A 24,493-nucleotide genomic window follows, 5' to 3' on the forward strand; every position below is an offset into this window, starting at 1 on the left:
ATACTTAGCAGTTATCTTTAAAAAATCAATATTCAGCCGCTTCAGTCCGGAACCGCGCGACTGCTACGGTCGCAGGTTCGAATCCTGCCTCGGGCATGGATGTGTGTGATGTCCTTTGGTTAGTTAGGTTTAAGTAGTTCTAAGTTGTAGGGGACTGATGACCTCAGATGTTAAGTCCCATAGTGCTCAGAGCCATTTGAACAAAATCAATATTCAGGTATGTAATACTAAATGGCAATATACACTGAACCACCAAAAAAACCGGTGTAGGCACACATATTCACATACAGAGATATGTAAACAGATAGAATACGGCGCAGCGGTCGATAATGCCTATAGAAGACAACAACTGTCCGGCGCAGTTGTTAGATCGGTTACTGCTGATACAATGGCAGGTTAACAAGATTTAAGTGAGTTTGAATGTGGTGATACAGTAGGCGCACGAACGATGGGACACAGCATCTCCGAGGTAGCGATGAAGTGGGGGATTTTCCCGTATAACCACTTCACGAGTGTACCGTGAATATCAGAAATCCGGTAAAACATCAAATCTCCGACATCGTTGCGGCCGGAAATGATCCTACAAGAACGGAACCAACGACGACTGAAGAGAATCGTTCAACGTGACAGAAGTCCAACCCTTCTGCAAATTGCTGGAGATTTCAATGCTGGGCCATGAACAAGTGTCAGCGTGCGAACCATTCAAAGAAACATCGATATGAGCTTTGGGAACCGAAAGCTCACTATTGTACCCTCGATGACTACACGACACAAAGCTTTACGCCTCGCCTGGGGCTGTCAACGCCTACATTGGACTGTTGATGACTGGAAACATGTCGCCTGGTCGGTCAAGTGTCGTTTCAAATTGTATTGAGGGAATGGACCTGTACGGAGATAACCTCGTGAATCCATGGACCCTTTATGTCAGCAGGGGACTGTTAAAGCTACTGGAGGCTACGCAATGGTGTGGGGCTTGTGTAAGTGGAGTGATATGGAATCTATGATACCTCTAGATACGATTCTGAAAGGTGACACGTACGTAAGGATCCTGCCTGATCACCAGCATCCATTCATGTCCCTTGTGGATGCCGACGGATTTGGGCAATTCCGACAGGACAATGCCGCACCACACACGTCCATAATTGCTACAGAGTGGCTCCAGGAACACCCTTCTGAGTTTAAACACTTCCAATGGCCATCAGACTCCCCAGACATGAATATTATTGAGCATATCTGGGATGTCTTGCGACGTGCTTTTGAGAAGAGATCTCCACCCCATCGCACTCTTACGGACTTATTGACAGCCCTGTAGGATTCGGTGCGTCAGTTCCCTCCAGCACTACATCAGACATTAGCCGAGTCCATGCCACGTCGTGTTGCGACACTTCTGCGTGCTCACGTGGGCCCTACATGATGTTAGGCAGCCGTACCAGTTTCTTTGGCTCTTCAGTGTAGATAGATTTACGTGTGTAGTATAAAAAGTAATGATTTTTGTTTAATTGTCTTACATATCTTGGTAACGTGACGATGTTGTCGCGAAACATGTTGCAGTAAATAAAACACACATTCTCACAACTTTTACGTAATTTTTTCAGTACTGTTTACTTAAAACTCTGTGTGGAACTTATTGGGGAAGCCAACAAAAACACTTTGAGAACAATATCAGTGGTTTTAGTTTATTGATCAGTTGTTTACCGTTCAGCTGCATGGTTCAATATTTCCCACACTGACTTAGTGAATGTTCGGCTACAAAATGTCATGCGAATTGTATCTGGTACTCCTCTGCCTATGTCTGTGACTATCAGTACTGTGCAACGTCAGTCCACATGGCGTAAGAAAACAACCAGCTCTTACTCAGCTATGGACAAGAACATAGATCAATCAATCTCTTCTCATACGTGATATCATTCAGCAAGATTCTATAATTCGATTGAAATCTCGTCAACCAGCCTCCTGAACCGCCATGATCATACTTGTTAGAGCTTCCAACTCTGTAGATGCTTGGATATCAGAGTGATCACCCCAGAAAGACTTCTTTCAAATCGGAAATCTATGTAGCAAACTCTTGGACAAAAATCTCGCGTTTCGTGTAGCGCGAACCGAATCGAATAAGATGTGGGGAAGGCATAAAAGCTGCTGTTCTCTACAGCTGGGGATGGCGAGAGACTGCAAGCTGTGACTGCAGAGAGGAGGTGCAGACAGTGTCACATACCATTCAGTTATGTGCTTTCGCCAGATCGCTGAAAGAACTACTTCATGGTGGGTCTAAATCAATTAAGTGGTGGATAAACTAGATGCTGACCTTTTATTGACGCGACAACACTTATTCGCTCGTCGATTGAACTTTCTTATGTGACGATATAACGTTAGATCTGAATTGCTAATAAGTATGGGACTAATAATGCCTAAATAACGATTGACCCACAACAGATAGATCACATCTGTTCATGTTTGTCGCACAGTATTTGTTTTTCCTATGACCTCATCGTACCACTGTAGCTACATGCGCATTATTGTTACGGATTTTTTAGTTGGTTGGTTGTTGTGGGGAAGGAGACCAGACAGCGAGGTCATTGGTCTCATCGGATTAGGGAACGATGGGGAAGGAAGTCGGCCGTGCCCTTTGAAAGGAACCATCCTGGCATTTACCTGGAGCGATTTAGGGAAATCACGGAAAACCTAAATCAGGATGGCCGGACGCGGGATTGAACCGTCGTCCTCCCGAATGCGAGTCCAGTGTCTAACCACTGCGCCACCTCGCTCGGTGTGTTACGAATTAGCTTTGTGTACAGATAAAGATTGGTGTAGCTACGACATTGATTTACGTGTCTTGGGAAGAGTTTGCGGAACACTACTAGAACCCAAAGTGAGACAAGAAAAATATTTTCCATAATATAAGTGAATATCGGTATTACATTGAAAATTACGAAAGAGTGGAAGATCTCTCATGATTTGTAAATATGCTGAGAGTTACGGAAAACGCAAGTCGAAGAAAAGCTCTTATCGATAAGAATCCAAAAAGACTAAGAAGTCCTGTGTCGAGCGAATGCGAGAGCTATTGCAGCGTCGAAAAGGAAATGAAACAGTGCAAACCGATAACGTAGCTTGGGCATAAATCGGTCAGTGATAGTACAAACTTCTACTTTAACTACGTATTTTGTAACCGTTATAGTACTTGTGTAACCACTGTATAAGGCGCGATCAAAAAATTTCTGTTGGAGAACGTTGCTGCAGCATATATGAAACGTGCCCCGACTCCGATGCTGGCATATAAGCACTGACATGTAGGAAAGAGATCAGTGTCCCATTCGTGTCTTTCCCATGTGTGTGCGGTAAATGCGGAAACGCGAACTATGGCCAAGTCGTTACCAAAAGCGTCCAAACAGGACAAAAGTGCTGTTATTCTCTTCTTGGATTCCTAAGAACAGTAGATACCCATCGGATAATAAAGAATGTACAAAGAGAGTTCAAAAAGTTTCCCACATGCGTCTCTAATTTTTGTTATTTTTTGCAGGAGGAGAACGACATTTTTTGTGAACATACTTGGAACATTTAGCTATACATTGAGCCTACTCAATGCAGCCTCCATCAGCTGTGACGCATCTGGCTCAACGTTCTTTCCATGATGTAAATGCACTTAGGTAAAATTTTGCTAATTGACTTTTACACCATCGCTTGACACAGGAAATAAGGTCTTTCTCACTACCAAATGTTTTACCACGCAGGTGGGCCTTCAGACGACCAAATAGTTAAAAATCACACGGAGCCAAGTCAGGACTGCAGGGAGGATGAGGAACAATTTTCCAACCCATTTTCCTGATTTTCTCCTGCGTCATAAGGGCTGTATGGGGTTTGGCGTTGTCATGGTGTAGTCTGATGAGCTGACCCTGAAGCTGTGGTCTGTGGGTGTAGATGACATGTTGCAGCTTGTCCACTGACAAACAGTAATGCTCCAGGTTAATTGTGGATCCAGGTTCCAAACAGCCAATGAAAATGACACCACACTGATCCCAGAAGAAGGAGGCCATCACATTTCAGTCTGCTGTTCTTGAAAGTCTTGGTTTCTTCTTTCAAGGGAACCCAGATGACGCCACTCCATGAGTTGGGTTTTGCTCTCAGGTTAGGACTAAAACAATTCTGTTTCATCCTGGGTAATGACGTCATCAAAAAACTGTTTCCTAACTTCAGTAAAGGTCTCCATGAGACCCTCGCACACGTTCTTCCTCATCGTTGTCAATAATATAGGCACCCAACGTGCACAGACTTTTCTGTACACCTAGTGACTGTACCAGTGATACCACACTACCCAATGACAAACGAGTCATTTCAGCAAGCTGTCGTTTCGTCACAAATATGTCATTTTGGATGATTTGATCAATGGTCTCCTTATTCACATCCCTCACTGCCGTCAATGGTCTACCGCATTGTGGACTGTCCATTAGAGAGAAATCACCTTCTTTAAACCTCTGCTACGATCGCTGAATACTGCTGCGATCCACTGTGTCCTCCCCATAAACAGGGAGCAACTTCCTGTGAATCGAAGTGGCAGAGTCATCGCTGGTCTTGAAGATGAACTCCATCGCCGACCGTTCTCGCAACCTGAAGTCTACTTCACGGCTCATTATGGCTCACATGTCAATAAAATAAAATACTTTTATATACCAACTTATAGCTAAATGTTCCAAGTATGTTCACAAGAAATTTCATTCTCCTCCTGCAAAAAATAAAAAAATCAGAGACGACTGTTAAAACTTTTTGAACGCCCTTTGTATATGAGCGGGCACGTCCGTAGAAAACCATCGTTTAAGAATGATGTACCAAGTTCTATGCTAGTCGCGATTCACCACAAAACGCCAGTGGCTCCATTACAGTCGAACTCAAGTGGGAGACACTCGAGCTACCGCGTTGTAGTCCTCATTTCTAACCATGTGATTGTCAAGCTTTCGGACCCTTAAAAAGACCTTGAAGGGTCAACGATTTCTGTGGACTAGGCTGTGCAGTACGCATTTACGGACTTCTTCACCCAGCAAGACACAGCGTTTTACCAAATGGGTGGCTTCAACATCGTGTGTCAGTGGGATGACTGGCCCAGTCATCACGGCAATTTTGTCTGAGTGGCACACCTATTCTGGACTTTACGGCGTCCGAAAGGTAACTGTTTGATCGCCCCCTACATTTAAGAACTTGATAATTGAATTAGATATTAATACAAAATACTCATGATTTTAGTAAGACGTTTTCACGAATAATCTATGGAGCAGGGCGAACTGCTCACACGGAATTTTCTTTTGCATTTTTTTAAATAACTGGTTGTTTCTAATATCTTTGATTGTAAATGTTCATTGACAGTTACGTGGAATTGTGCAGAAGTATGAAAAGCTGAATAAATAAATGAATACTGTAAAGTGACTCAGAATGGCGTTATGAGGATGTGTAATGTTGGCAGGGACCGCCTGTTCGTGAAGCGCATGGGTTCTCCGCGGTCGTCGTGGGGCGACTACGTGGCGCCGTTCGAGCGCCGGCTGTGGGCCGCCGTGGCACTGAGTGTGCCCACGCTGGCGGCCGCTCTCTCCACCCTGTACCGACTGGGCAGGCACTTCGGCACTGCAGACGGCAGCGGACCCTACTACTACTCCTTCTACGACTCCCTGCTTTACGTTTTTGGCGCATTCTGCCAGCAAGGTGAGAACCCGTGGCACTCTCCGACTTGTACCGACTTGGCATGCGCCCTTGTACTAGTAGACAATGAAACTAAAGTGCGCGTCATTTATGTTGGCGGCCGAGTTTAGGTTCGTTCAGCGCATCTGACGTCACAAAACACAGTCAGCCAATGAACAGAGAACGACGTTGCCAGATCTCGACAGCAGTGCAGAGCACAGACGAGTGTCTTCAGTTTTAGAAACGTTCAGTCATAAATAAAGTAATAGAACAAAAGCAATGTCTTGATAGCAGACATCCTTTTATAGAAAGTTTGGAAAAAGCATTCTTTATACCAATTGCTTCATATTCCATTAATTAATTAAACCAAACAAGCAATAAGACTCCTAATTCAGGTGATAGCAAGGAAAGGTGTTTGTATCACTCTCACGAACCGCTTTTTCGCAATAAAGAACAGCGGTGATTGTTTATTTCCTATTGTACTTCGACGAAGCATGAGTAATTCATAGTCATACCAACAGTGTTTGTCATTATATTGCGTGACGTGTTATAGTCCTTACTTCACGAATTATATTCGTTTGAGTGCAATTTTTTGAAATTTCTAGTGCTTTGTCTCTTCATTAACCCTTTCGCTGCTGCAGACACGTGCTCCCCGCATTCCGTGCTGTGCGCGATTTTGTCATCATTGCACTGCTCGCCTGTGCAGACACATGGTGTTCCCACTGCTTTGACACACTTATCATTCGATTTCACAAAAACTATTTGGTCCAAAAATTTGATTTTTACACGTCTTCTTGACTGATACCTTCCCCCCATAAATGACTTAATTGTGTTTCGATGTTCAACGCAGTTATTATGCAACATTAAATGTAGTAAACCATTGCACGAAATTTTGAAGAGGTTGCAGAGGTAGAAGTCCATAGCGTATACTTTCCGTATGGTCGATTTTAGTTGCCACAATGTTCAGAATGAAATGTGGACAAGATACCTAAATTTCATATAAAATTTACTGTATAACAATATCTCATTTAATTTAAGTACGGCATAGGTGTCGTATGTAATATTGAGAAATATTCCGTCTTTCGCGACTGTAATAAAAGTATTATTTACACCGGATGTGTTTGGCTTTATTTTAAAGCACTTTATTCTTAGGACCACAATTTTCAAGTGTTATATGCTTTAAGGATACAGGGTACTTATAAATGCTGGAAAAATCTAAATTTTTCTGTGACTTTATTAAATTCTGTAGTCTTTCGTGATTATATTGATATATACATTATAGGGTTTCATATGAAAAATGACCTATATATACCAAATTTTAAAGTTATGGTCATGTATGCCACCACACCCCCTTTATATCTGTTACAGAAACCAGTATTATTTCGAAATGAACTGTGAACTTTCTGTTTACAGCGATTGTACGTATGATGTATTGGATATGTTGGTAACAGTACACGTTTCTAGTGTCTGTAAATGATTATCTTTGCTAATATTTACTTTTGTTTACTGAATGTTTGTTGATACATATATTTGTGGAAGAACATACCCTTTGGTGTGCAATAAATACGGACTATGGCACACATCAAGAAATTCAATAAAAGGAAGTTCTGTGGTTACCAGTTCATGAACAAACCAAACCACAATGTGGAAAGTCACCTATGTAAGAGTTCTTGAGGGAAGAAACTCCCACATGGCACACCTCCTGGGGATTCAAATTTTTGTGTTAACAATAACGCTGTTTGTAGCAGATTTGTTGTTGTTGATGTGTGCATCTTATCTTCTTTGGTAAAGAAAGTGGCGAAATGTAAACAATGTAATGGTGTAGGCTGTCTGGAAATAAGTGGACAATAAAGTAGCAGGAAGGGCTTAGCATCAAAATTAGTTGTTCTGTGTAGATCCTGCAATAAATCAACCTCGAAAATGACTCAAACATTGGGCATAATTCATATCATGAGAATTTGAAGTTAGTGTATGCAATGCGTGCAATAGGAAAAGAACTACTTAAAGGTTTTGACATTTAATGGATCTACCTCCTCCTTCCAGTAGGCTCAGAAAGTACATAAAAATACTTATAGGTGCCTTGATGGTTGTGTGTAAAGAATCTATTAAATGTGCAGTAGAAGAAACTGCTAATATTAGTAGAACTGGGGACACTGATATTGCACTTGATGAGACATGACAACGTCGAGGACATCGTTCCGTGAATAGTGTTGTAAGTGTTGCTTCTCTGGAGAATGGAAAAGTTGTTGATGTCGAGTGCTTATCTAAGTACTGCCACACCTCCCATGGTAACATTGAAGGACATATTGACCATCACTGTTCTAAGAATTATGATTGTTACAGTGGAGGTATGGAGTATAATGGAGCTCTAAAAATATATCAGAGGTCTCTGCCCGTCTATAACATTAGATATATGAAATACCAAGGCGATAGGAACTCTAAATATGGTTCAAACGGCTCTGAGCACTATGGGACTTAACTTCTGAAGTCATCAGTCCCCTAGAACTTAGACCTACTTAAACATAACTAACCTAAGGACATCACACACATCCATGCCCGAGGCAGGATTCGAACCTGCTACCGTAGTGGTAGCGCGGCTCCAGACTGTAGCAGCCAGAAGAGCTTTGCCACTCTGGCCGGTGAACTCTAAAGGTTTCAATAAAATTAATGACTTTAATGTTTATGGTGATATCTTGGTAACAAAACTGTAGTGTAGTGGACATGTGCAAAACAGGATGGGTGCTGGATTGAGGAAGCTACAAAGAGAAATAAAAGGAAAGTTGTTATCTGATGGAAACTCTCTGTCTGGCTGAGGCAGATTGACAGAAACTGAGATAGACCTTCTTCAGAGTTATTATGAACTGGCCGATAGACAAACTGCACCTCTGAATGATGTCACAAGAATGAGAAAAGCTGTATGGGCCAACCACTTTCATAAGTTGTCCACAGTTGAACACCCTGTTCACAGACTTCTCCCTAAATAAGCAGATTCTTGGTGTGGTTACCAAAAAGCAACATAAAGTGGCCAAATATACCATCATAAGCATTCTCTTCCTGAGCCTGTTATGAATTAAATGAAATCAATTTTTAGAGACCTGAGTGACCCTGTTTTGCTTAATAATGTCTTCGTGGGGGCACTCAGAATACAAATGAAAGTTTCAACCATTGCATATGGGAAAGATTACCTACGAATGTTTTTACACAACTACATTCATTAAAATTTGGTGTACCGGATGCAGTGATATGTTTCAATGATGGAATGTAAGGAAGGTTGGAAGTCTTGAAAAATTTAGGCATACAATGTGGCTGTAATATGGAAGTGCAACTGCTTGCATGTGACAGACAACGCGTGCATGAAGCTGAAAGATTCGCTCTTCAAGTTACCAAAGAAGTAAGAAGTGCTAAAATGAATGCCAAGAGGAAGCTGGAAGATGAAGAAATGCTGCAAGATGATGACAATGTTCAGGAATGTTCTGAGGTGCAGTTTAATTGGACTCGTATCTTCATTTGCAATTTCCCACAAGTTGTATTTTTCAGAATTGAGGTACAAATATTTCCTAAAGTTTATAAAGCATTGCTCTAAATTTTTCTGCAACTTGCAAGAATCCATACTTACGTATTAGACCTAAGCTTTAGTGCAGAATCATCTAAATTATAGAAAAAATAACATTTTTATTAGGAAAAATTATAAAAATTTAAATGTAAGATGTCATTTTTTTATCCTTGTAATATACATAATAGGTGGAATTAAATAGGTCTAGAACCGCAGCCATCATGTTATGCATATCTGATAAAAATTTGGTCTCCTTCAAATGTATAACATTGGATTAAATGGTACCTCAATTTGAGGAAGCATTTTGGGAAAAAGTTGCATCAGTTTCTTTGCAATTTTTAATGACCCTAAGCAGGTAAAAAAAATTCAAAGTACTTCTAATTTGTTTAGAAAGTGTGCTGCATTACCTGATATCAACAAAAAATCTGTAATATATGTACATTATAAACAGTGCCTGAAAGAAATAGGTCTTGATTTTTACATAATATTGAGCCATAAAAGTACCTTGTATCCTTAATATATCTGTTCCTTCACCTTGATATGCCACCTCTTATCCTTTTTTCCATCATTAAAATCATATCATAATCACTTAACACTTCAAGTGGCTGATTGGTCATTTATGACATTGCATCCCATGATAATCCTATTGCAGTATAATACCAAGCAGGATCTAACCCATATGATTTTATACATCTGTGTTTAAAATTTTCAGATATTACAGGAATCATGATAATTACGAACATTTTTATATTGAATTTACTCTATATTAATTTGACATACTCATAATTTTCATCACTTATATCAGTATCATATAACATGCTTTAAATACGTTTTGTGTTTGGTTGTTTATTTTTGCCTTATCTATCAAAGTTTTCCATGATATCATATGGATATACACCTCTTTAAAAATCTAGTTCACTTGATGATTAGTAACGGCTTTTTTAACATTAATCATTTGCTCTTTTGATAAATTTGATGCTAATTTGTCTAATGATGATAACATGAATCTAAATGTATCAATAAATCTCATTTTTAAGTGACTGTTTGCTTAGTAAAGCATGTAGGCTTCTACTCAGTTCTTGGATATAATCAATCTTTTTACTATAGTACTCTATTCCTTTTATAAATAAATGGCAATCATAACCAAATAAATTATAAAATATATAGGTCCAAAATTTGTTAATTGGTAATTTAGGCTGCAATAATTGCATGAATCCAGTTTTTTAACTTATTTTATACACTGTTATTGAAATTTGTAATTTCGATTCATGTATTTCTAATAATCTCCCATAGTCTTTCTGTTCACTTAATTTTCTAATTGCTTCATCACTTATATGTGCAATTTCTTCTTATATTGTATATAATGATATGTAACAATATCTATCTTCATTTTCTGAATAATCTTTCAATCTCTTCAACTTAGCAGGTAATTTGTTTTAAATTCAAGTTTAGAAATATGACATATTGCAATTTGATCATATGATTTTTGTTGTTACTTAGACAGATTTATTGACAGTACTATTCTGTCATAATTTTCACATAAGATTTCAACTTCATATCATTAATTGTACAAATTTTTATGTGCAACACTAATTCTACAAACAACTGGTTGTTTGTAATAATCATTTCTATATTTTGTATAACACCAAAACCAAAATATTTCATACTTTTGATATTTTATTGTATATGCCTGATCATCTTTTAATATCTTCTTACATAAACCATTATGAATATCAACCTCTGTTAAAACTTCATATCTTTGAATTAATTCTAATTTTTTTTATTGTTTACGGAGCAGGATGATAAGTATGCAACTTTTTAAGAATACATTAGAAATCAGCAATAATAACAGCATACACTTTCATTTTATGGTTATAATTTTTAAAATATATTTTCTCTTTTCATAGGTAAATTTATTCTAACTGGTGTCTTTTCTGAGCGGTCAGTTCCAAGAGTAATAAATTTATCTTTCAAATGGAAATGTGTTAAACATCTCCCACAAATATATTGTTTCTTTCACTTTTAGACATGTGCTCTGTTACCAATGAAGATAAATTTTCTGTCCAACAATAAAGTGTATTTGCCCCACTTTTAAAGTATACAAGATCACTATGTGTATTTCTAAATCTTTTGAAACTATTAGGGGACATACAACACACCTGTCATTAAGTTAATACACATTCATTGGTATGTTTATTTTTTGCTTAATTTTAGGTATACACCAATCTTAATTGGATACTGAAACTTATCTATTTCATCGAAATGTAATTTTTGTTATATTTTCCAACTCTTTGATGGTACTTTTGTATTTTATCATAAAATAATGCTGATTTTATAGACCACCAGAAGCCGTTTGACCATTTTCATTCTAACAGTTATACAAGCCATTTTACTTTTAACATTCTTTGGTATATCAATGTATGATGCACCTGTAAGTGGATTGTATCTGTTATCCAGTTACTGTGTCTAATGACCACCATTATCTTTTTCATTGAAAATTTTGTGAATAATGTTCTTTGCATTTTCATAAAATGTATAAATATCACCATTATTAGTTATATTATAATATTATTTTTTCTTAAAATCGTAACCTAACTTTGAATTAATTTTTAATCCAAGGTGAACATTCAGATTATCCTGCATTTTTAATTATCGTATTTCTACAAGAACTTTTATTGTTTTCAGTATTAAATATTTGCCCTCTGTTCACAAATGCCTTTTCAACTAAATAATTTCTATTAAATTTTGATCTATTCCTTGGTGATTCATATATTCCATTAGAGTGACAAAAAATATTTCTTAACTCAGATGTGTGTGGTTAAAATATTTCGTTTGCAGCTATATTTGCAAGTGATAATTCTTTAAATGTCAGCCACTCATTATACTCATAACTAGGTATTTTTATTTAAGTCATCTTTTTCTAAGTTGTAATAACTTATTAGGTTAAGTGACTTAGCTACATTTCTTAATTCAGTAATTCTCTTTGTATTGAAGTTAGTCATTTGTGGTGTCATTCATTAGGAATAATTCCATCCAGAGATGAAATTTTGTATACTGAATGCTTAAGGGAAAACTTGTATATATATTACTATCTATGTAGTTATTGTTTCAATAATATTATAATTTACAAAATATCTTATCTTTGTAAACATATCTTTATAAATGTATTCTATTTATTATCATTATAGTATCTGAGTAGGAATATAATACATAGAATCATATGTAATCAGCATTATAAAATTGTTGTCATATATTGCTCTCAATAGAATTTTGATATTCTTATGAGATTTATTACAGGAGCAAAAGGCTATTTACAATTTGTACAGAAATCAGATGGCAGTTATAAGAGTCGAGGGGCATGAAAGGGAAGCAGTGGTTGGGAAAGGAGTGAGACAGGGTTGTAGCCTCTCCCCGATGTTATTCAATCTGTATATTGAGCAAGCAGTAAAGGAAACAAAAGAAAAATTCGGAGTAGGTATTAAAATCCATGGAGAAGAAGTAAAAACTTTGAGGTTCGCCGATGACATTGTAATTCTGTCAGAGACAGCAAAGGACTTGGAAGAGCAGTTGAACGGAATGGACAGTGTCTTGAAAGGAGGATATAAGAGGAATATCAACAAAAGCAAAACGAGGATAATGGAATGTAGTCAAATTAAATTGGGTGATGCTGAGGGAATTAGATTAGGAAATGAGACACTTAAAGTAGTAAAGGAGTTTTGCTATTTAGGGAGTAAAATAATTGATGATGGTCGAAGTAGAGAGGATATAAAATGTAGACTGGCAATGGCAAGGAAATCGTTTCTGAAGAAGAGAAATTTGTTAACATCGAGTATAGATTTAAGTGTCAGGAAGTCGTTTCTGAAAGTGTTTGTATGGAGTGTAGCCATGTATGGAAGTGAAACATGGACGATAACTAGTTTGGACAAGAAGAGAATAGAAGCTTTCGAAATGTGGTGCTACAGAAGAATGCTGAAGATAAGGTGGGTAGATCACGTAACTAATGAGGAGGTATTGAATAGGATTGGGGGGAAGAGAAGTTTGTGGCACAACTTGACTGGAAGAAGGGATCGGTTGGTAGGGCATGTTTTGAGGCATCAAGGGATCACAAATTTAGCATTGGAGGGCATCGTGGAGGGTAAAAATCGTAGAGGGAGACCAAGAGATGAATACACTAAGCAGATTCAGAAGGATGTAGGTTGCGGTAGGTACTGGGAGATGAAGAAGCTTGCACAGGATAGAGTAGCTTGGAGAGCTGCATCAAACCAGTCTTAGGACTGAAGACCACAACAACAACAACATGAGATTTATTTTGTTTATGTTGAGCTAAATATGTTTACATGTATATTTGACACATTTATCACAAGTTTATTTTCATAAATAATTTAGTGTTGTTGTCAAATACAATTTCTATCATTTTATTAATATTAAGTCTGTTTTCAGAAAGACAGATTTTGCACCATGGTGACTTATTGTATTTTGTTTCCTTTTGTGTATGAAATTCATCAATACATTTTTCTTCATTACACTTCGAAAATATCTAGTATATAATATTATTTTCCATTTATCCTTCAGTGGCTTTATGTATATAAATGGATTGTATAGTCACAAAATTAAATAACTCATATGAGCTAGCAAAATTGTCTGAATTGGAAATCAATAAATTCCATGCCACTTACTTTGAATTAGCTCACACTAACTTTGGTAAAAAATGAACTATATTTCAGATGATAAATACAAAATTAGCTTACCTGATACATATGTTAAGGAAGCAGATAAAAGTGACCTCAAAATGATGAATTATTAACCTGTTTATATAACATATGAAGGATTAATATCAATCTAAAGTGGAAATAAAATGCATGATACTCCATTCTCTAAATTACTGTTATTCCATTTTGGGTTGGTGGAATTTTGTGCTGCTACTGTTTTTCTGATATTTAGGTGTTCATTAGTTATTTCATTTTTTTCTCTCATGTAGATTATTTTCTGACTTGTAGGTATCCTTATAGTCTACAAAGCAAGTAATATGTGTTAATTTTTGGGGGAATACTACATATTTTTGGATCGAAAATTTGCATTTGCTGTACAGTTTTATTCCGATCTGTGATTTATCAGTATCATTCTAAATGGCATTTTACTGTATGAAATATGAAAATACAAATGAAAATTTAATGATGATGAAAATACATTCTTTAAGGGTATGCACGGCAATTTAGCTCTATTTTATGAAAATACACTGATTGTTAAATTTGTGCTAGGACTTACATACATATATATCTACAGACCTCCGAAAGTCCTCTTTTCTATAGTCTTAGCAATAATGGTGCTTGTTTATGTATTCCACTGGCAGAGATGTTAAAACGATTGTCGCTTATGACTTCTGACTCGTTTCCAGTGCAGGCTCCCTTACCTGAAATTGGTACAAACAACCTTCTTCATTGTCCCTGAACATTTGTAACATCATCACACAATCACCCTGTATGCAAAATCAACCTCAGACATTGCTGTTGATATTGTTATAACGTTTAAACATGCCATCCATAACATGTCCAAGATTCAAATCCATAAAGCAGGTTGGGAATTACACTTAAATTTCATCATAGGACCTATTTCACAACATTGTCATCATGAGTGTCAAATATTCGAGCTCTTAATCTGCCAATTTGATGTTGAATCTACACTGAATTCCCAATCTATATATGCAATTGATAAGAGGGTGCTACCTAGTTATGATAAGGTGTTAACTAATTTAATTCTCTTTCTGTCATTTGTGATACTGATATTTCTTTGTCCTTCTATGTTCTACTGGTATTCAGGATTAAACCAAGTTGTTGTCTGGACTGAGCTACAAATGCATTACCATCAGCATGCTGTATTTCAACTAATGCTGTATAAAGCGGAAAAGTTATTACTTTCATATAACTCACATTAATTAGTTTCCCATCTTTCCTTCAAGTTAATTGTATTCCTGGAAAAAGATCGTCTCTGAATTACAGTGGCAACATAAAAGAAAAATAAGGTGGGACGATCATGCATCCTTGCCTAGCGCTGGAGTTGAAATAGAGTAGCTCAGCAACAGAGCCATTACGAGTGAGAGCTGCTGTCATATTCATGCAGAACAGTTCCAAAACAACAATAATGCAAAACTGTACAGAGCTAAAAACTTCCAAAAAGCTTCTTGTTTTACCATGTGAGGCCAATAAAGACAATATAATGAGATCTATTTTATTCTCTTGATTTTCGCTGAAGCTGGCAAGCTGAGAATATCATATCCTTGGTTTCTCTAGAAGGCCTAAAGCGACACTGGCAATCTGGTAGTAACTCTTCAACTAGGGACATAGCATTAAATTACAATTATATTCCACAGTGGTTATTGCAGTCTGTATGATCTCCTTGTTTTAAACATGAGAACCGTCAGACTATTTCTGAAATCAGCAAGCATTTCTTCAGTGATTATATTTTAACAGTCAGTTCATGCATGCATCTTATGAGATCCTCTCCACCTTGTTTGAGAAGTTGCGCTGGTGTACGATCGTGACCTGTGGCCCTGTGTTGCTTTGGTTGATCGACATCACATTTAACTTCATGTAGTGTTGGTCTGGAGCCACGTTCTTCTTTAAAGAGTGGTTGTTCTATTATGCCGTATTCCTGTTCATCAATATCTAATTTCTGATTCAGATTTTCAAAATTTTCTTTCCAACTATTCAAAATGGAGCATTGATCTTTTAGAAGTGTACTATTATCACTGATGCAAAGTGGACTTCTAAAGGTGGTGATGACATTCCGTCCTCCTGTCTGATGAAACTGCTATCTTCACAGTGGGATGTATTCTGACTCATCAAGCTTCTCAGTATCAAATGTGTGTCTACAGTTCTTCTTTTGTTTCGTTCCGTGGGTAGTTGATGATAAATGCTTGCCGGCCGAAGTGGCCGTGCGGTTAAAGGCGCTGCAGTCTGGAACCGCAAGACCGCTGTGGTCGCAGGTTCGAATCCTGCCTCGGGCATGGATGTTTGTGATGTCCTTAGGTTAGTTAGGTTTAACTAGTTCTAAGTTCTAGGGGACTAATGACCTCAGAAGTTGAGTCACATAGTGCTCAGAGCCATTTGAACCATTTGAACCATTTGAACCATTTGATAAATGCTTAACAGATCTAATAAGTAGGTGATATGTTCAAAAGTCAGCGGCTCATGTCATCGTTTTACTGATGAAAACAACGTCTAGATCTTCCTTGTGGAGAATTACATAGTCAGTGAAAACCCAGTGCTTCGATCTAACGAGCTGCCATGACATTTTGAAGCGTTCCTTTTGATGAAGGATAGTGTTAATAATCAATTCATGTTGAACACAGTTTGAGATGGGTCTAGTACCACCGGATTTTTCACTGTCAACTCCCTCCTTGCCTGTGACACTACTGTACACTTTTTGGGTCTTACGGAGTCTAGCACTAAAATCGCCCAAAAAGATTATTCTGTCTTGGTGACTGATATTGATAGGATGTCGTCCAGATCTGAATAGAATGTTTCTTTGATATCAGCATCAGAATCTAGAGTTGGGTTAATATGTGCTGATCACTGTGGAATACTGGTTCCCATTCAGTTGAAGTCTTAATATAATGAGACGTTTATTACACCCAACTGGAAACTCTGACATGTCTTATTTAAAACAAAGCCCACTCCTTGTATTCCATCCTCATTGGTAGTTTGCGCCTTTTAGAGGCAGCTGTATCCTGCATCCAGTTCATTCAGTTAACATTCATCAGCAAGGCAGGTTTCCTGAAGTGCTGCCATTCCGACGTTATATCTTCTCAACTATTTCCCTACAGTAGCTGTTCTCCCTTTGGATCATCAGTGAGTGCTCTTACATTCCATGTTACCAAATGTAATTTCTTATTTTTTTCGACCACACAGAAGTGATAAAACTGGGAGCAGCTTTCACGTCGGTAGAAAAAAGTTCTGACTATATTTTAGAACATCTTTACTAGTCCCTTCCCATAGGATGAGGGCAGAGTGAATCCTAAATAGAGCTATCCTGTCATAGATGCAGGAGCCGAACTGCTGTTCAGCTACAGCCCTAAACAAGACAACTGAACATACACCTACTGCCTACGCCTTCCAGACGTCACAATCCTGTTCATATTGCCACTGCCTGATCGCTGCAAGACTTTTTGGAAGAGACTCAATATGTTGTTGGGAGACTGCTGTTCTGACTTCTTCCAGAGAGAGAGTGTTGCTACACTTCAACAAACGCATCTTTCTTGATTACGTAGCAACTATGTTCAGTGGTATGTTGATATAAGACAGCTGAAGGATGCCTAGTCACTGCAGCTTTCATCCTTCATTACAGCTGAAACAGCACCTACTGTCCTAATACCTGACAGACTTTCTAAGCCACTGACAACAATTGGTTCATCTGACTTTGTTGGAAGTGTTACACCCTATGGATTAAAGAGTGTCCTACTCACTAGCAGTTCATCCATCTCACTGCAAAGCCTTTGGCATTGTAGCATGTCATTCAACCCTGGAGTCATCCGGTCACTACAGCCTTGTCAGTCTAGAATAGGGTGCACCACATATGGGTGAGGCTGACCTTTGAATAGGCTAGCTACTCCATACAACCTACTCTGCTACTATTGATTCTATGAATCCGTGATCTATGTCTCTGGTGCATTCTCCCATTAAGGTGAGTACCATGCAGACACTTCGGCACAGCAGACGCCAGTGTACTCTACTACTACACTCCCTACAACTCCCTGCTCTACATCTTTGGCACCTTCTGCAAACAAGTTGAGTACGTGTGGCACTCTACACCCCATACTGCCAGGGAAGACAGTTTGGACTGCGGATGCGAATGGAACCTACTACTGCTCCTTCGATGACGCCCTTCTCTATGTCTTTGACACATCCCGTCAACAAAGTGAGCACTATGGCACTGTAGATGCCAGTTGGCACTACTACTACTTCTTCTACAATACACCTTTATTGCTTTGGCAGGCACTTCAGAACCGCAGATGCCAGCAGGTCCTACTACTACTATTTCTACAAGTCCTTGCTCTACATCTGTGCTAGCATGGTTGAGTACTGGTGCTGCTCTACTCCCTGTACCACCAGAGCAGGCACTTCAACAATGCGGATGCCAGCTCACCTTACTACCACTCCTTCAACATGCCAACAAACCCTACTACTACTCCTTCTACAACTCCCTGCTCTATTTCTTTAAAGTATTCTGCTAACAATGTGAGTACTTGTGATGTCTACACTCTATAGTGTCCAGTCAGTCACTTCAGCTCTGTATATGCCAACAAACCCTATTATTACTCCTTCGACGACTTCCTGCTCTGTCTTTGGCACATTGTGCCAGCGTGGTTAAGTAGGTACCTCTGCTGCTCTCTTCCCCATGCTGCCCCAGCAGGCATTTCGGTACTGCAGATGCCAGCGGGCCCGATTACTAACACTTCAATCACTCCTTGTTCTACACTACTGGCCATTAAAATTACTATACAACGAAGATGACGTGCAACAGACGCAAAATTTAACCGGCAGGAAGAAGGTGCTGTGATATGCAAATCATTAGCTTTTCAGAGCATTCACACAAGGTTGCCGCCGGTGGCGACACCTACAACCTGCTGACATGAGGGAAGATTCCAACCGATTTGTCATACACAAACAGCAGTTGACCGGCGTTGCCTCGTGAAACGTTGTTGTGATGCCTCGTGTAAGGAGGAGAAATGCATACCATCACGTTTCCGACTTTGATAAAGGTCGGATTTTAGCCTATCGCGATTGCGGTTTATCGTATCGCGACATTGCTGCTCGCGTTGGTCGAGATCCAATGACTGTTAGCAGAATATGGAATCGGTGGATTCAGGAGGGTAATACGGAACGCCGTGCTGGATCCCAACGGCCTCGTATAACTAGCAGTCGAGATGACAGGTATCTTATCCGCATGGCTATAACGCATCGTGCAGCCACGTCTCGATCCCTAAGTCAACAGATAGGGACGTTTGCAAGACAACAACCATCTGCACGAACAGTTCGGCGACGTTTGCAGCAGCATGGGCTATCAGCTCGGAGACCATGGCTGCGGTTACACTCGACGCTGCATCACAGACAGGAGCGCCTACGATGGTGTACTCAACGACGAACCTAGGTGCACGAATGGCAAAGCGGCATTTTTTCGAATAAATCCACGTTCTGTTTACAGCATCATGATGGTCGCATGCGTGTTTGGCGACATCGCGGTGAACGCACATTGGAAGCGTGTATTCGCCACCGCCATACTGGCGTATGGTATGGGGTGCCATTGGTTACACGTCTTGGTCACCTCTTGTTCGCATTGACGGCACTTTGAACAGTGGACGTTACATTTCAGATGTGTTACGACCCGTGGCTCTACCCTTCATTCGATCCCTGTGAAACCCAACATTTCAGCAGGATAATGCACGACCGCATGTTGCAGGTCCTGTACGGGCCTTTCTGGATACAGAAAATGTTCGACTGCTGCCCTGGCCAGCACATTCTCAAGATCTCTCACCAACTGAAAAGTCTGTTCAATGGTGGCCGAGCAACTGGCTCGTCACAATACGCCAGTCACTACTCTTGATGAACTGTGGTATCGTGTTGAAGCTGCATGTACAACTGTACCTGTACACGCCATCCAAGCTCTGTTTGACTCAATGCCTAGGCGTATCAAGGCCGTTATTGCGGCCAAAGGTGGTTGTTTTGGGTACAGATTTCTCAGGATCTATGCACCCAAATTGCGTGAAAATGTGAGCACGTGTCAGTTCTAGTATAATATGTTTGTCCAATGAATACCCGTTTATCATCTGTCTTTCTTCTTGGTGTAGCAATTTTATTGGTCACTAGTGTATGTCTTGACGCTCTACAGCCCGTGCGGCCTGGGCAGGCACTTCGGCAGCGCAAATTCCAGCGGATCCTACTATTAGTGCATCTACTGGTACTGCTTTACGTCTTTGGTGTATTCTGCTCACAATGTCAGTACCAGTGGAGCTCTACACTCTACACCCTGTATCGCCTAGGCAGGCACTACGATGTGGCAGATGCCAATGGACCCTACTACTACTACTCCTTCTATGGTTCAAATGGCTCTGAGAAGTATGGGACTTAACATCTGAGGTCATCAGTCCCCTAGAACTTAGAACTACTTAAACCTAACTAACCTAAGGACAGCACACACATCCATGCCCGAGGTAGGATTCGAACCTGCGGCCGTAGCGGTCGCGCGGTTCCAGACTGTAGCGCCTACAACCGCTCGGCCACACCGGCCGGCCCTCCTTCTATGACCCCCTGCTCTACGTCTTTGGTGCATTGCGCTAGCAAGTTAGAGTACTTCACCATTTAGTTTTTTATCCTCCAGCAGTGTGGTACGGTACTGTGGGATGTGAATATCAGTATTTATCAGGACTGATAATATATGCCTGTAAACAAAAAATTAATGAATTATTAAAATTCATTTTGTTGAGGTGAAAATTAAAGCCTCTTTTACGTATCAACTCCTTCTGAATCTTACCGAATAGTTGTTGCGACGGTATGGGTAAGTCTCACTGCATGTGTGCCAGACGTCCGACGACGTTGAGGTTGGTGCTTTGAGCTGGATTGTCCAGCATGATACTTAGTTCCTTGTTTTGTGGACGCAAGCTTTCTTATGCATATATTGCCAAGGTTTGATTCCAACCTATTGCAAAAGGAGGGAAATTTAGTTTTGTCTAAAACGGTTTCATTAGTATATGCGTTTATTTTGACTATGTCTAAGTGTAAGAGTCCATTCCAAAACCGTAAAAAAGAGTCCCAGACCATCTCATTACCTCACCTAATTTAAGTTTCATTGCAACTCACTTAGCTCAATATTATCCACGAAGCACTCATCACAATGGCATCTGCAATCTTGGAGCTGCATTCAGCTTCATAAAGTGGAAGACACTGATTCAGATACCGCCTCAGGTATACACATGGTTTGCTATTTAAATGCCGTGTTGCTTTTTATGTAGTATACCGACTTAGAAACTGAGATGAAAAGTGAGGAAGTACAAATATAGTACGCACGGAGCTTGGTAAATAGATTCAGAGTTAAGTACACTACAATACTGATGTGATGCTTATTTGGTCGGACGAACATGAAAGCTAAATTAATAACTCCCATAAAAATTAGAAAATAGCAAAGTCAGGCAGCTTCGACATAACAACAACGACGTTATTTGCTCCATTCGAAGCGACGTCACGCATTCATTCTTACAATCAGAGTCTCCTTGCCATAAGCGTCATCATGAAATTAGAACTACATTGCCGTTCTGGCTATACGTGAGCCACAATGGGTTCCTTTAACAGTAACGTTTGATTACTTCATTGTGTAATATTTCGATTTTGATGGTCGCTATGAGTCTATTCATTGGCCGACCATCGCGACAGTGGTGCTGGTGCTTCCCCGAAAGTTCCACTCCACAGCATCGCTAACTGTGGACCTGACCACATTTAGCCTTGCTCAAGTACTTCGGAGCCCAAGCGTGTGATACTCAACTGGAGCAACTTGGAGGCTCCAATTCAAATCGTGCAAAACAACCGCCTGCGGAAAAGTTTATTACAGAGGAGTAGGATTCAAACATCAGTATGATCATCCACATTTATTTTTCCGATATTTCCGAAAATTAATTAAGGAAAAACGGTAATGCTTCCTTAGCAAATGTGACGTTGTATTTACTTCCTCCCTCTTGTGAGAGTGCTTTACTCGAAATCCGCGGGGATATTCGTCCCACTTTAATTTGTATGTAAAGTGGCTGCTTCATTCCCGTACTGGAAAGCGTCGTAACTACAAAGAAATGTAGTTGACTAGGCATGCTGCTACTTTTAACACTACGCTATAACGAAATGCACGATTTCATTGCGTAGACAACAAACAAATGTTGCTACTTTCTTACACTGAGCTGGTAGATAATGTCAGCTACATTTGAAATAAATCGCGCTCAGTGGTTCACTTTGTCTAAAAAGGATTAACTGTTTCAAAGATGTGAACCGTGACTACTTATCTACGGTCTTTCCATGCTTCTCGGTAGGATTTATCCAATTTTTCTTAAGCTTAAGCCTAGATACTGAACATTCCATTAAAAAATTACGCTTTTGCAGACTGAATTTAAACCTACCGCTTGCAGTATAATGAATAAAAAATATACATTTTGTTGATGTTAACGCCAATTCAAATACCATAGTCGACGTAATGCACGAAAGGGCTTTGGCTGAATTACACTACTGGCCATTGAAATTGCTACACCAAGAAGAAATGCTGATGATAAACGGGTATTAATTGGACAAATATATTATACTAGAACTGACATGTGATTACATTTTCACGCAATTTGGGTGCATAGATCCTGAGAAATCAGTACCCAGAACAAACACCTCTTGCCGTAATAATGGCCTTGATACGCCTGGGCATTGAGTCAAACAGAGCTTGGATGACGTGTACAGGTACAGCTGCCCAGGCAGCTTCAACACGATACCACAGGTCATCAAGAGTAGTGACTGGCGTATTGTGATGAGCCAGTTGCTCGGCCACCATTGACCAGACGTTTTCAATTGGTGAGAGATCTGGAGAATGTGCTGGCCAGGGCAGCAGTCGAACATTTTCTGTATCTAGAAAGGCCCGTACAGGACCTGCAACATGCGGCCGTGCATTATCCTGCTGAAATGTAGGGTTTATCAGGGATCGAATGAAGGGTAGAGCCATGGGTCGTAACACATCTGAAATGTAACGTCCACTGTTCAAAGTGCCGTCAATACGAACAAGAGGTGACCGAGACGTGTAACCAATGGCACCCCATACCATCACGCCAGGTGATACGCCAGTATGGCGATGACGAATACACGCTTCCAATGTGCGTTCACCGCGATGTCGCCAAACACGGACTCGACCATCATGATGCTGTAAACAGAACATGGATTCATTCGAAAAAATGTTTTGCCATTCGTGCACCTAGGTTCGTCATTGAGTACACCATCGCAGGCGCTCCTGTCTGTGGTGCAGCGTCGAGGGTAACCGCAGCTGATAGTCCATGCTGCTGCAAACGTCGTCGAACTGTTCGTGCAGGTGGTTGTTGCCTTGCAAACGTCCCCATCTGTTGACTCAGGGATCGAGACGTGGCTGCACCATCCGTTACAGCCATGTGGGTAAGATGCCTGTCATCTCGACTGCTAGTTATACGAAGCCGTTGGGATCCAGCACGGCGTTCCGTATTACCCTCCTGAACCCACCGATTTCATATTCAGCTAACAGTAATTGGATCTCGACCAACACGAGCAGCCATAATCGCGATAGGCTACAATCTGACCTTTATCAAAGTCGGGAACGTGATGGTACGCATTTCTCCTCCTTACACGAGGCATCACAACAACGTTTCACCGGGTAACGTCGTCAACTGCTGCTTGTGTATGAGAAATCGGTTGGAAACTTTCCTCGTCAGCATGTTGTAGATGTCGCCATCGGGGCCAACCTTGTTTGAATGCTCTGAAAAGCTAATCATTTGCATCTCACAGCATCTTCTTCCCGTCGGTTAAATTTCGCGTCTGTAGCACGTCATTTTCCTGGTGTAGCAATTTTAATGGCCAGTAGTGTAACTACTCCAATAAGCACTGGATGAGGTCAATAAGGGGCCCCAAAGTTCAATACTTGATCGATTTAAGTCCATGTTAATTACTGGCACTTCCTACGATTCGGCGTCATGTGTCAGTTGCAAATAGGCGTCTGCAAATTCGCAACATGAAAAACTCCCACCCCCTTTTACTCACATAAATTATTCCTTCACCGTCAAAACGGGTAGGCATTCATTAGTGACTATGATTTTTAGTAGTTTTGAAAACATCCAGCAGGCGTAATTTTTCATTACTTTTACGTATAACTGCTAACGGCGTCGTCCAAGCGGTAGCAAGGATGGTCCCTGTGACCCCAATGTCCACTAAATTGTTCATTTTTGTTTTAACCTCATCCTGAAGAAGATGAGAAGATATTATGTAACGGCACATAGAGGATTTTACTTTGTTGAGAACGAATATTTCGCAAAATGTTCAAATGTGTGTGAAATCTTATGGGACTTAACTGCTAATGTCATCAGTCCCTAAGCTTACACACTACTTAAACTAAATTATCCTAAGAACAAAAACACACACCCATGCCCGAGGGAGGACTCGAACCTCCGCCGGGACCAGCCGCACGGGCGGATATTTCTATCGTGCTGTCCAGACAGCGTGTAAAAGTTGGAGTGAAATTAGAGGGAATTCA

General features: G+C 39.9%; 1 protein-coding gene across 1 annotated transcript in view; it reads left to right on the top strand.

Annotated features, from left to right (window-relative positions):
* The window catches only part of LOC124555894 (glutamate receptor U1-like), an 80,262-nt gene that overhangs the window by 11,586 nt on the left and 44,183 nt on the right, over window positions 1–24,493 (top strand). The window contains exon 3 of the mRNA XM_047129953.1: window positions 5,447–5,682. Within this exon, the coding sequence (XP_046985909.1) occupies window positions 5,447–5,682 (236 nt within the window). The remainder of the gene's footprint in view (window positions 1–5,446; window positions 5,683–24,493) is intronic.

This window comes from Schistocerca americana, chromosome X, assembly GCF_021461395.2.
Source record: "Schistocerca americana isolate TAMUIC-IGC-003095 chromosome X, iqSchAmer2.1, whole genome shotgun sequence".
NCBI classification, from domain to species: Eukaryota; Metazoa; Arthropoda; class Insecta; order Orthoptera; family Acrididae; genus Schistocerca; species Schistocerca americana.